The sequence below is a fragment of the Aquarana catesbeiana genome, linkage group LG05, assembly GCF_042186555.1.
Source record: "Aquarana catesbeiana isolate 2022-GZ linkage group LG05, ASM4218655v1, whole genome shotgun sequence".
Classification (NCBI taxonomy): domain Eukaryota; kingdom Metazoa; phylum Chordata; class Amphibia; order Anura; family Ranidae; genus Aquarana; species Aquarana catesbeiana.
The window spans coordinates 34230396-34244747 of record NC_133328.1 but is presented as its reverse complement, the minus strand read 5'-3'; the positions used below and the strand labels follow the sequence as shown (position 1 = coordinate 34244747).

General features: G+C 44.8%; 1 protein-coding gene across 1 annotated transcript in view; it reads left to right on the top strand.

The window, feature by feature from the left end:
* The first annotated feature begins 6972 nt into the window (after window positions 1–6972).
* The window catches only part of LOC141144172 (probable acyl-CoA dehydrogenase 6), a 196573-nt gene continuing 189193 nt past the window's right edge, over window positions 6973–14352 (top strand). Inside the window, exons 1-2 of the mRNA XM_073629593.1 lie at window positions 6973–7120; window positions 7289–7477. Of these exons, the coding sequence (XP_073485694.1) occupies window positions 7319–7477 (159 nt within the window). The 5' untranslated portion in view covers window positions 6973–7120; window positions 7289–7318. The remainder of the gene's footprint in view (window positions 7121–7288; window positions 7478–14352) is intronic.

The window sequence follows — 14352 nt, the reverse complement described above, 5'->3', positions numbered from 1 at the left end:
GTATCCCCGCGATTGTTAGAGTGAGAGCAATAATTCTAGTTTAGGACCTCCTCTGTAACTCAAAACTGGTAACCTGTAGACATTTTTAAACACAGCCAATAGAGATTTTTAAGGGCCAAAGTTTGTCGCCATTCCACTAGCGGGTGCAATTTTGAAGTGTGACATGTTGGGTATCAATTTACTCGGTGTAGCATTATCTTTCACAATATAGAAAAAAATTGGGCTACTTTACTGTTGTCTAATTTTTTAATTTAAAAAAGTGTATTCTTTCCAAAAAAATTGTGCTTGTAAGACCGCCATTTTATTCTCTAGGGTGTCTGAAAAAAAATGCATCATGTTTGGGGGTTCCAAGTATTTGTATAGCAAAAAAAAACTGATTTTAACTTGTAAACAACAAGTCTCAGATAGAGGTTCGAGGCTGAAGTGGTTAAAGATCCCCCAAAACAAATTTAAAATGTAAAATCACTGACTTTTTTTTTTTGATGAAAAAAATGAAAAGCGCGAATCAACACTCACCAAACTTCTACTAACACGAAGTTAGCAGAAGGAGCCCAAAGGGTGGCACTAAAGAGCTGGAAAACAACGTAGTACGTCACTACGTTTGTATTTGTTGGCCAACAATTCCCTGCCGTTTGTATGCAAGACAAGTTTGGGCTAACGCCCTTCGGACAAAAGTCCACGGTTTTGTTGGCCAACAATCTGATCATGTGTACGAGGCTTTAGAGGGAAAACTGTTATGTGCAAAGGACAGGACTGATTCAGCAGAGTGCTGAGGTAGGTAGATATGTCAGGGGTGACCACTGAGAGATGTTTGCCATTGCAACTAGCAACCATGACAGGTGCAACAGAGGTTTCCCTGGAGGCGTCTCAGGAGCTCATGGTGTCTGAGCTTGAGGTTTCCTAGGACAACTGTGTAGCCACCCCAACAGTAACCCCACCGCTTACAGACAAATGGAGCTTCCCCTTTTGGATGGAGCTCTGGTTTGAGTTAAACGGGTATAAAAAGTATGGTTTTATAATGATCCTTTTTGTTTTCTTTTTTTTCTTTTTTTTCCCAGGGTCAGGAAATAAAAGGTTTTCAGGAACCCACAACATGCCAAGACTTTATTGTACTGTTAGAAAAAAAAATTCAATAAATAAATGATCAAGACAAAAAATCTGGACTGCAAATGAAAACCAGAAGCCCGTAGCAAAGAAGGCAAACTGCTGGGGATGCAAATTACAACAAATGTGCTCAGTTCTAGCCACAAATCACTTATATATATATATATAGTGAAGTCTAACATGTTTTTTACATTGTTGGAACTATAGAATTCCAGTGACTAAACATTTCATGGACTTGTCATCATAACACAATACTGCTTTGAAAAAGCAAAAAAGGGCATTCAAGGACTTACTAGAGGATTAGACAATGAAATCATGGGAAAGAAGGACACTTTTCTTATTGCAAATTCATTTGAGCCATGGACAAATCCATACTGCAGAGCCATATCTTATAGAAAAAAAAATACACAGATAAAACCACATTAATAGTGTCTTTTATCATTTTTTTTTTCTTTGATCTAACTTTCAAAATAATAATTGCTATATTTTAACCACTTGCCCTCCAGAAGCTTTCCTCCCTTCTAGACCAGGCCACTTTTTGCAATACGGCACTGCATTCATTTAACTGACAATTGCGTGGTTGTGCAACGCTGTACACAAATACAATTTATGTCCTTTTTTTTGCCTACAAATAGAGCTTTCTTATGGTGGTATTTGATCACCTCTGCGTTTTTTATTTCTTGCGCTATAAACAAAACAAAAAAACGTCAATTTTGGAAAAATAAAACAATATTTTTTACTTTCTGCTATAAAAAGAATATCCAATAAAATAATTGAAAAAATCAAGTTTCTTCATCAATTTAGGTCAATATGTATTCTGCTACATATTTTTGGTAAAAAAATCCCAATAAGCGAATATTGATTGGTTTGCACAAAAGTTATAGCGTCTACAAACTATGGGATATTTTTATTTTATTCATTTATTACTAGTAATGGTGACGATCAGCGACTTATAGCGGGACTGCGATATTGAAACTAACTGCCACTTTTGACACTTTTTGGGGACCAGTGACACTAATACATCAGTGCTAAAAAAATGCACTGTCACTATACTAATGACATTGGCAGGAAAGGGGTTAACAGCAGTGGGGCGATCAAAGGGTTAAATGTGTTCTTAGCCAGTGCTTGGTTGTTGTGGGGGAGGTGATTCTACTAAGGGAAGACAAAGATCCATGTCCCTGCTTAGCAGAAACACAGGATCGATGTCTTCCCTACTGACAGAGTGGCGGTCTGCCTTGTTTACATAGGTAGATTGCCATTCTGCCTGTGTACTAAACAATCAGCAGATGCCGGCGGACATCGACATCGCTACCCACCACTGGGCTCCCACTGTATGTGATAACAGAGGGCGCGGATCGCTGGCAGCGCGTGCGCGCCCCAGACCCAGAAGTATCAGATCACGTACAAAATGCGTGATCTGCCACAGAGCGGCTGCCCTGCTGCAGTATATGTGCGGTGGGCGGTCGTGAAGCGGTTAAACACCATCCATGTGTTTTTGATGCAGAATAAAAATGCACTAGTTCAGAGCAGATGCAATCCAATGCATTTTTTATTCTGAATAAAAAATGCAAGGCCAGTGTTTAACATGGATTCCAATGGCCCTAGTTCACACTAGTGCACTGCGTTCCAGTGCAGTCAACAAAAGTAGAACATTGCATTTTTTCTGCATGGAGTGCACGTGGAATTCGGCAAACACATGGAAAACGCACTGGAATGCACATGTCCTAAACTGAGATGAAGAAAAGAAAGAGGGGAAAAAACACACTGGTATGCATCAAACGACACATAAAAAATGCACCAAATATGCAAGAAAGCATCAAAAATGCACCAAAAGTGTGCATGCAGAAACGCAGAACCAGCCCTAAAACATGAGCACCGTTTTTTGATGCATGTACCTGTCTGTAACAGGTTTTACCTACACAGTGCAGACGCGGATGTCAGGTGGCTCTGTATGGGCTCATTCACACTGTGTGGGGACCTGTGTCTTTCAGCAGTGGATAAATGCAAGTCACGGCTATTGCATATAGAAAACAGCTGTCTTCTATGTGCCCCATTCACACCACAATGCCAGTGTGATGCTGCGGTGCATTACACAGCACTGTAAGGCCGGGTTCACATATGTATGAATTGGATGAGAGTTTACCCGCATTCAATTCGCATGACATGCAAGTGTGACCGGCTCTCAGTGGAACCAATTCACGCGGCCGCTGTCTGCATTCCAAAAGGGTCCTGTGCGTCTTTGGGTCCAGTTCAGAAGCAAATTCAGGCAAAAACTTACACCTGAACCGGTGAACAGAAACACACCGGACCCCATGCTGAGAACCGTGGCCGCCCATATGTGAACCCGGCCTAAAGGAGCACAATGCATTCTGCTTGGAGAGATGCTTGGGTCAGTTCTGTCATAGTTGCATCAAATTTACATACAGCGTAGGCCCACGGGGGCGTCCAGCCAGGGGCGGATCCAGAGCCTAATCTCGGGAGGGGCACTGCCAGAAAATACGTTTTTTTTGCGTACAATTTATCGGGGAAATGGCTGTTGTTGGTGCTTTAATCATCCCGGCACCATGGTTGTTATGGTGTCAGGATGATTGAAGTGCGTTATTTCAATTATTACATTGTAATATAAAATGAAATCATTCAACTCACCATAATGCAGAATCAGTGGGAACCCTGAGCGTGTCACTTGCCACCGTTGCCTGCCACATGTTGCGGATTGTCACTTGCTACGTCAGCTGCCACTAGATGCGGATTGTCACTTGCTACACCTTGTGGATTGTGACTTGCCACGTCACCTGCCACTGGATGCAGATTGTCACTTGCCACGTCATATGCTACACATTGCGGATTGTCACTTGCCACATCAATTGCCACTAGATGCGGATTGTCACTTGCCATGTCATATGCCACACATTGCAGATTGTCACTTGCCACGTCATCTGCCACTAGATGCGGATTGTCACTTGCCACGCCACGTCATCTGCCACTAGATGCGGATTGTCACTTACTATGTCATCTGCCACTAGATGCGGATTGTCACTTTCCACGTCATCTGCCACTAGATGCGGATTGTCACTTGCCACCAGATGTGGATTGTCACGTGCCAGGTAAGGTGGTGTTTTGCTTGTCTCTTGTTTCCTTGTCCCAGAGACAGGCAGCAGAGAGATAATGTAATCTCCGTGCTGCCCACGCTACCTGCACAGTGAGGGCGGAAGTTAATGCAGAGATGTGGGGGCGGTGAGAGATCATGTCATCTCTCTGCTCCCCTGCCCGTCGGCTCGCTGATTGGCCAGCCACCCCCACACACACACACCTAGCCTGCCTCAGTCTCACCCGCCCATCCACACACGGAGCCACCCGGTAGCCCGGCCAATCCGCTCTCTCTCCCGCCTGCCTGCCCGCCCTCAAACGGAGCTGCCCGGCACTCCTGCAGAGCCGCCCGCTCTCTTATCCTCCCGCGGTGGAGTCGCCCGCTCTCAGAGCCGCCCGCGGAGCTCACCCGCCCGGCCTGCAACAGATTTCTCGGCAATTGCAATTGCCCCGTTGCCCCCCCCTGGATCCGCCCCTGCGTCCAGCTGCATTGACCCGATGCGCGGCTGCAGAGATCGGGAAATGTCTCACTGTCTGTGATTAGTGCAGTGCAGTGCCGACTTCCTGGCGGGCTCTGCACGTGGGCTGTGCGAACATGCCGGAGCTCGGTCTTAGTCCCAACTGACATCGATCGGACTGCCTGAATGGGGATGCAGCACGGGATGCCTTTGTATCCCTGTGTGGGTAAACACAGTCCTGCACGGGCATTCGCTATAGTGCACCCCCTGTGAATGAGGCCTTATACACACACATGCAGGAATCTGAGGTAAATTCTGCCATTTGCTGTACTACCATGCACACTCTTTATATATTCCAGGGATTCGTTTAGAATTTTAACCTTCTCCCGCCCGTGCTATAGCCGAATGACGGCTGCAGAGTGGGCCTTAATACCTGGGACGCCGTCATATGACGTCCTCCCGTCCATGAGCTGCCTGTGGGGTGCGCGTAGGGTTGCCACCTCATCCCTTTAAAACCGAACATATATTAATTACACAGGTTCTGTGGTATATTAAGGTGGTAATTAAACTCACTTGGTGCCTTATCTGCATTAAATTAGCCTTCAGAACCTGTGTAATTCATATGTGTTTGGGTTTAAAGGGATGAGGTGGCAACCATGGGTGCGCGTGCGGTGTGCTCTGTGATCACTGAGTCTATGAGACGCGGCTGGTCACAGATCGGATCTTACCATAAGATCAGCTGTCAGCCAATGACAGTTGATCACATGATGTAAACAGAAGATCGGCAATCGTTCTTTTTTCCCCTCATGCTGACAGCGTGAGGGGAAAAAAAAGCCTGCCACCAGCTTCTTTCAGAGGGACATCGGTGCCTCACACAGAGAACCGCGGCTGCCTCATCTGTGCCCACCAGTGCCACCTATCAGTACTACCGGCACCACCTACCACTGTCCACAGTGCCACCTACCAGTGCCCACAGTGCCACTTATCAGTACCGCCTATCAATGCCATCTATCGGTGTCCTTCAGTACCACCTATCAGTGCCCTTTAGTGCCACCCATTAGTGCCAACTATCAGTGCCGCCTATCAGTGCCCATCAGTGCCACCTATCAGTGCCCGACAGTGCAGCCTCATCAGTGCCACCTATCAGTGCTACTGGCACCACCTACCAGTGTCCACAGTGCCACCTACCAGTGCCCACAGTGCCACCTACCTTTGCCCAACAGTGCTGGCAATCAGTGCCTATCAGTGCCTCATCATCAATGCCACAGATCAGTGTCACCTACCAGTGCCCATCAGTGCCACTTATCAGTACCGCCTATCAATGCCACCTATCGATGTCCTTCAGTACCACCTATCAGTGCCCTTTAGTGCCACCCATTAGTGCCAACCATCAGTGCCGCCTATCAGTGCCCATCAGTGCCACCTATCAGTGCCCGACAGTGCAGCCTCATCAGTGCCACCTATCAGTACTACCGGCACCACCTACCAGTGTCCACAGTGCCACCTACCTTTGCTCAACAGTGCTGGCAATCAGTGTCCATCAGTGCCTTATCATCAATGCCACAGATCAGTGTCACCTACCAGTGCCCATCAGTGCCACTTATCAGTACCGCCTATCAATGCCACCTATCGGTGTCCTCCAGTACCACCTATCAGTACCCTTTAGTGCCACCCATTAGTGCCAACCATCAGTTCCGCCCATCAGTGCCACCTATCAGTGCCCGACAGTGCAGCCTCATCAGTGCTCATCAATGAAGGAGAAAAATTACCTGTTTTCAAATTTTTATAACAAACTATGAAACAGGTTTTTTTTTTTTTTCAACATTTTTGGTCTTTTTTCAATTTTTTTGCAGAAAATAAAAAACCCAGCAGTGATTAAAACCACCAAAAGAAAGCTCTATTTGTGTGAAAAAAATGATAACAATTTCATTTGGGTACAACATTGCATGACCGTGCAATTTGTTATTCAAAGAGTCAGAGCGCTGAAAGCTGAAAATCGGTCTGGGCAGGAAGTAGAGTTGCCACCTCATCCTTTTAAACCTGAACACATTTGAATTACACGGGTTCTGAGGCTAATTAAATGCAGATAAGGCACCAAGTGAGTTTAATTACCACCTTAATCAGCCACAGAACCTGTGTAATTAATATGTGTTCGGGTTTAAAGGGATGAGGTGGCAACCATAGCAGGAAGTAAGCAAGTGGTTAAGATTCTGCTTCAGAACTATTACAGTTTTTTTTTTTTTTTTTACTTGGTGTGTTTCCACATAGAACATAAACTTTATTTGTCAGAGAAATTCACAGAGAAGTCCTGAGTCAGTAGTAATATTGACTGAACAGGAATCACACAACACACAGCTCTGTTTACACTGGTGATCACCTCCCTCATCATGTGACCAGCAGAGGCTCTGTTATTGGCCAGTCTCCAGGAAGTGGGGTATTCTGGAAGGTCGTGGGCTGCTTTCCTTGTCACAGTGAGTGTGTGCAACAACTAAATGCTTTGTGACAATAAACTGTCCCTGCACGAGTCCTGTGTGTGTGCTCTGTGCAGGTTCCTCCTTCACTACAGAACTTTATCTCAGTCCAGTGTTGCAGTACAAAGGTGATATGGTTTCATGGTTGTCCTTGTTGTCACATTGCAGGTCAGAGTCCTGGGACAGATCTCTGCAGCCATGGCTCTCCGGCTGTCTTCCCTGCTGCGGACGGGCCGGCTCCCTGGATCTTTGCACAGGCTCTTGTCGCTCACAGCCCCGGCCGGCCAATCCGCTGCCCAGGCCGTCAGCTTCCTGTACACCCCGGAGCACCAGGCCATCAGGGAGTCTCTGCGAAAGGTACGGCTTCTGCTTCGTGCTTTAGGGCTCATTCAGACAGGTGCAGAGTCCCACCCTCTACGCTGAGCCGCTGTCTGCTGTGCGTTTGCATGGGCACAACAGCTCAGTCATTTGAATGGACTGCTGTTCCTGTGTTTCATGCAGGGAAAAGGTTCCTGCAACTTTTTTTTTTTTTTAAAGCAGATGGAGGCAAAAGCACCATGCGATTTTCTGCACCCGGAAATGCATTTTCAGCTGCGTGTGGGTGCCATTAAGAATGAATGGCAGCCCTGCACATCTACAAGTGAGCAGCGTAGTTTAGCTGCGGGTGGTTGTGAGTGCAGGAACAGGTGCAATTTACACGCTGTCCTGCAACCACCCACACAAGTGTGATCCTAGCCTTAATCCAAAGTAATCAGTAAAAGCTGCTGTTAACACTCAAAATCATGTTCTCACACTCCCAGACAAGTCTAAAATCAAATATAGTGTAGCGCTGCATACAAAATGTGAATGCTGTACAGTTTTAACCTTAAACTACATAGAGGGTTCTTTACTGTAATGGCGCATACACACAGTCGGATTTTCTGGCGGAAAATGTTCTATAGGAGCTTGTTGTCGGAAATTCCGACCGTGTAGGTTCCATCAGACATTTTCCATCAGAATTTCCATCACACAAAATTTGAGATCTCAAGTTTTCCGACAACAAAATCCGTTGTCGTAAATTCCGAACATGTGTACACAATTCCGATGCACAGAAGTTCCACGCATGCTCAGAATCAAGCAGAAGAGCCGCACTGGCTATTGAACTTCATTTTTCTTGGCTTGTAGTACGTGTTGTACGTCACCGCGTTCTGGACGTTCGGAATTTCCGACAAGATTTGTGTGACCGTGTGTATGCAAGACAAGTTTGAGCCAACATCCGTCGGGAAAAAAATATGGATTTTGTTGTCGGAATGTCCGACCGTGTGTACGGGGCATAAGAGTGGCAAGGATGTGGAATTCCCTTCCACAGGCGGTGGTCTCAGCGGGGAGTATCGATAGTTTCAAGAAACTATTAGATAAGCACCTGAACAACCGCAACATACAGGGATATACAATGTAATACTGTAAGACATATAATCACACACACAGGATGGACTTGATGGACTTGTGTCTTTTTACCAACTCACATTGAGAGCATCCCATTTCTGTGATAAGCGTCATAAAAAAACTTCAAGAAAAGTAAATATAAATCAAGGTAAGTGTAACCAAAATCCCAGTGCTGCAAATGATATACCAGTTACTGACACTCCACATATGAATAGACTGACACAAAATTAACAAATAAATAAAAAAAAAATTAAAAATCTCTAAAAGATTTCAAAACGTGTGGCCAAAATCCCGTTGCTGCAAGTCCAACTTATAGCAATTATTGTATATGTGGACTGTTAGTACCGGGGATATCATTTGCAGCACAGGGATTCTGGTTACACTTACCTTGATTTATATTTACTTTTGTTTAAGTATCTTATCATACTTATCACACAAATGGGATGGTCTCAATGAGAGTCGGTAGATATATCTATATAGTCACATTTTGTTTGCAGCACTACACTATATATGATTTAATACTAACCTTAGGCTGGGTTCACACTATCTTCGCATGCGGCTCACAGCAGGGGTCTGGTGCATCCCCGTTCACCGTTTCAGGTCCGATTTCAGCCTGAATTTTAGGCTGAATTTGGATCTGAAATGGACCAAAAGATGCACAGGGCTCCTGTGCAAATGCGCACCGGAGCCGCAGTGGAGATATGTGAACCGGCTCCATAGAGAGCCGGTCAAAATAGCATCCAATACGCAATTGTGTGAACCCAGCCTTAATCCACCTCCGAGCTGCATGCAAGCAATCAATAGAAGTGGATGCAGGCGCAGCGGCTACAAGGACACACATTTGCATGTCAAAATTTTGATGTGCTGCTAGAGCGATTGCACAGATCCGAACTCACAGGGTGAGATTTACTAAAACTGGTGCACACAGAACTTGGAGCAGCTCTGCATAGTAACCAATCAATTTCCAGGTTTTATTGTCAAAACTTAATTCAATAAGCTGAAGTTAGAAGCTGATTGGCACAGCTGCACCAGTTTTATTTAGTGAGGCTGGGTTCACACTATTGTGAGTTGGATGTGGGTTTCCCTCCGCATCCAATTTGCACAGCAGGAGATCGTGACCGGCTCTCTATGGAGCCGGTTCACATATCTCCGCAACGGCTCTGGTGCGATTTGCACAGGATCCCTGTGCATCATTTGGTCCGAATTCAGCCAAAAATTTGGGCTGAAATGGTAAACGGGAACGCACCAGACTCCTGCCGTGAGCCGATGCGTGCTCATATGTGATCTCTATCTAAATCTCCTCCATAGTGTTTGTGTTTGTATCCGTGCACCCGCTCCAGCTGCATGTCAACATTTTGACATGGGACTGTATCCATACAGCTGCTGCGTCTGCATCCACTTTTGTGGGCTGCCTGCGTAGGGTTGCCACCTCATCCCTTTAAACCCAAACACATAGGAATTACACAGGTTCTGAGGCTAATTTAATGCAGATAAGGCACCAAGTGAGTTTAATTACCACCTTAATATGCCATAGAACCTATGTGTTCGGTTTTATGTGTTTGGTGTTAAAGGGATGAGGTGGCAAACCCTATGCCTGCGTGCAGCTCTGAGATGGCTGCAGACCCAGTAACAGCTGCTCAGCACAGAGGACAGGACTGAACCATCTTCTTATGTTATTCAGAATGATAATATCTCCTATGTAGGGATGAGCTCAGGCGTGTTCAGATCCTAGTCCAAACCCAACTGAATGAGCCTACCAGGAAGCTGTCACTGCCAATCATATGCAACCGAGGTGTCACCCCACATCCACATCCACACATATACACCGATCAGCCATAATGACCAATGACATGTAAAGTGAATAACATTGATTATTTTATGGTACCTGCAAGTGGGTGGGATATATTAGGCATCGTGAACAAATTGAAGCTGTTTTGTTGAAAGCAGAAAAAATGGGGAAGTGTAAGGACAGGGCCCAAATTGTAATGTCTGGACGACTAGGTCAGAACAACTCTGAAACTGCAGCTCCTATGGGATGTTCCCAGTCTGCAGTGGTCAGGACCGACCAAAAGTGGTCCAAGGAAGGAAAACCTGTCACAGGGTCATGGGTGGCCAATAAGGATGGGCTCAGGCGTGTTCGCAACTCCACGTGCCGGTGCCCGCCAGGAAGCTGACACTGCGCATTGCTAATCACAGGCAGTGATAGGTACGCCAGTTTGCTCGGCAGAGCCGACCTGCCGCAGTATGTCTGCGTGAGCAGGTCGGCAAGTGGTTAATAATTATAGTGTGTGCTGCCTCCAGCATTGCTCCTATTTCTTCTTGCTGGAGCATGCAATTTTGCTGAAGCCCAGAGCCCCTGAGCAGTAGTAAATCAAAAAGCAAAACTAAACCCATCAATTTACAGGTTTCAAAAAACAGTTACATTCCTGGAATGCTGGAAATGCAAACTGTCACATTTGATTGGGTCCTCAACCAAACTGTCAGACCATCAAATGTCTGGTGTCATAACTGATCAGATGTGCAGTACCATGGCTGTTGCTGTTCAAACAGAAGCAGCTTCCTTGGTTAATTCCACTTTAAGGCTGTCAGCAGATCGGCCTCTACAAACTCGGCAGTGCCGAGGAATGGAGAGCAACTGAGCATGTGCAGAGCAGGGTGAGACAGTGAAATACTGGATTTTAACCACTTCCGGACCGCCCACTGTCGTTATACGTCGGCTGTTTGAAGAGCAATATCATTGTTATGGCAGCAGCTAGCTGCCATAACCCCGGTATCCTCTTCTTCAGTGAGTGGTCCGGTTTCAGATAAAAGTGGTCTCTGCGGCGGATTCGCCGCGAGATCACTTTTATCGGCAGTGGGAGGGGAAGTATTGCAACTACCGCCATTTTATTCTCTAGGGTGTTAGAAAAAAAATGTATACTGTTTGGGGGTTTTAAGTAATTTTCTAGCAAAAAAACTTGTAAACACCAAATCTTAGAAAGAGGCTCGGTCCTCAAGTGGTTAAACAGTATAGACACTTATTTTTTTATGTTTTACATAGCTATACCTCCAAAAATGACCAACTTAATTTTTTTAAAGTTCCACTTTAAGTAAAAAGGCAGTTTAGAAAAACCTTGGCCAATCACTATTTTTTCCCAGCAATATGCCAGTGCTCTCACTTCCTTTTCCATTAGAACAAACACAGATGTTCGGTCGAGCCAAGCGTTCATGTTTATGGCAGTGACCGCCATCGGATGGTCAAATATTACAAGAAAGGCCAACTGCTCTCCTGTGTCTGGGGGGGTATGTTGAGCTTTACTGTGTTCTGATAACTGCACTCGGGCTGAAGTTGTGTTATATACAATTGGATTCATATATACTGTAGAAAGGGACAGCTGGAAATATCAGGACATTTGTTCCATTGAAAGTACTTTCACTGTCACATCCTGAGCCCCCCTACAGAGGAAATCTCCATCACTGATTGTATAACTCTCCCTCCTTCCTCTACCACTGTAGGCACAAGATGTGTATATAACTAATTATGAATAGGCAGGAGGAAATGCTGTGCTAGTGCACTGAGTTTAAAGCAGTAGTAAACACGGCTTGGTAACTTGTACCTACAGGTAAGCTTATAATAAAGCTTACCTGTAGGTACAAGGAATATCTCCTAAACATGCTCTGTTTAGCCACTTACGGACCAGCCGCCGTCGTTATATGTCGGTACTTTGACGTGGAATACCCCTGGTATCCTTTAAAATGGGGAACGGTCTGCTTTCAGATAGGGGTGGCCTCTGTGGCAGATTTGCCGCGGGATCGCTTTTTATCAGTGGCGGGAGAGGTGCCCTCCCGCCCCGCTACGGTCCTCAAGGGAGCGGCAGAGACGATCCTATCCCCTCACAGGCCTGGAGCCGAGTGAGGGAAAGATGGCCCCCACTCGGCTCCATAACATTGGATGACGGAAGTGGCGTCTAACGTCACTTCCACCCAATGATCTTAAAGGGGGAAAAAATTTTTTTTTGCAAAAAAAAAAAAAAATATATATAATTTATATTTTTTATTGCATTTAAGTGTAAATGTAAGGTCTTTTTGACCTCAGATCTCACATTAAAGAGGTCATTACATTTAATAATGTTTAATATATTCAAGATTAATCACTGCGCCAGTAACGGTAACAAAGCAGCTGCATAAATTGTATGGTGACAATAAGAAGCATGAAAAATATGATATGCAGCGCTATAAATGTAGTATTACAAATAAAAAGTCCATAGTGTTTGAAATAAAGTCCTTGTTCAGGAGAAAACGCTGGAATCACCCACAGTGTAGACAGAAATACAAATTAGGTGAATATGGACTTATCCTCTACTGAACATCAACACACCAGGCCTCTTACCAGAAAGAATGGACCACTTAATCACAGGTGGTCAAACAGGCATGATAAATCCACAAAGCCACAAAACCAATAATGGAGATCACATATGGTTGGGTCTTGTAGTCTCACCAAATAATCAGAGGTGCATGCATAAACTATAAAAGAAGGAACTTCTTATGTTGTAGTGTTATAAAACCAGGGTCATATTTATTCAAAGAAAAATCCAGGGTACTCACATTTCATCACATAAAAACAAGCATGTAAAAAACAGCAGTCTGTATAAGCAGCATTTGTTTTCAACCACAAAGATGCAATCAACACCTTGCAGTGTCGTGACGTCAGAACATCATCCAAGGCGGCGTTTCGTCCAATCGCCCCTGACGTTTGATTAAAAATAGAGGGGAAATAGAGAGATTGCTTCCTGGATGTAAGAACGCAATGATGTCATGAGCAGAGGCTTCGCTTCCACCAGGCGGAGCCTGTGCTTGTTACGTCATTGCGTTCTTACAACAATTTGTGTCAATTGATGTGTCAGCTGCTATAGAGACCTCTGAGCACAATTTCTTTTTCCATTTTTGTCACACTAATCTTTCCCTGTGTTATCTTGTCAGCAACCATCCTTATGCTTTCCCTATCACAGATAGGATGCATCACATGACAGCATGTTGTCAATATGGCTTCTGTGACCACGTCCTTTTATAGTAAGGGTAGAAAAGAAGATTCCCCTAAATGGATTTTACCGGCACTTGCTTGGGAAATATATTTGCGTAATAAGTGTATATAACAGAGTATTAGGAATAAAAGGATTTTTTTTTATTTAAACATAATATCGCTTAAAAACATAATACTTCATAAATTCAACGAAGCATATTACATGATCATCAGATTTAACATGCAGTAAATTATACAAAGGCTCTTTTTCACAACCAACGCGTTTCGGAATACACAGTGTTTTTGTCCTTCTTCAGGGATGTAGCAAAAAAGAGCAGTTTATTTATAACATGCTAGGTTGGGTTACTTTAAAAGTCCAAAATTGGAGTGGCAATGGGCATTGTTGCTGGTATGATTATCATTAGGACATAACATCATAGTTACTACTGGAAGATATCAATTGGTGATAGTCCCATTTAGCTGGGGCATAGTATCTCACCTATCCCTCTCCCTCCCGGATGCGTGCAGGCCAGAGCAACTACTGAGGCAAAGGAGGAGGAAACTCCTATTGAGCTCAAGTTTCAAAATAGCCAGCCACGCATCCCAGCATCCAGCGTGCACAACGCCCCCTTTTTATAGTAAGGGGGCTGGCTTACTGAAAAGCCCTCTTATTGGTCCTTCGAAGGCAGCTGACCTAAGTTCAAAGGCTCTGTAGTGTATTGTAGTTGGAAGGAATTTGGACTGGCGAATTTCTGCATTAAAGTAGAAGTCCACCCTAACACTAAAATCCCTGCATCTGCAGACATCC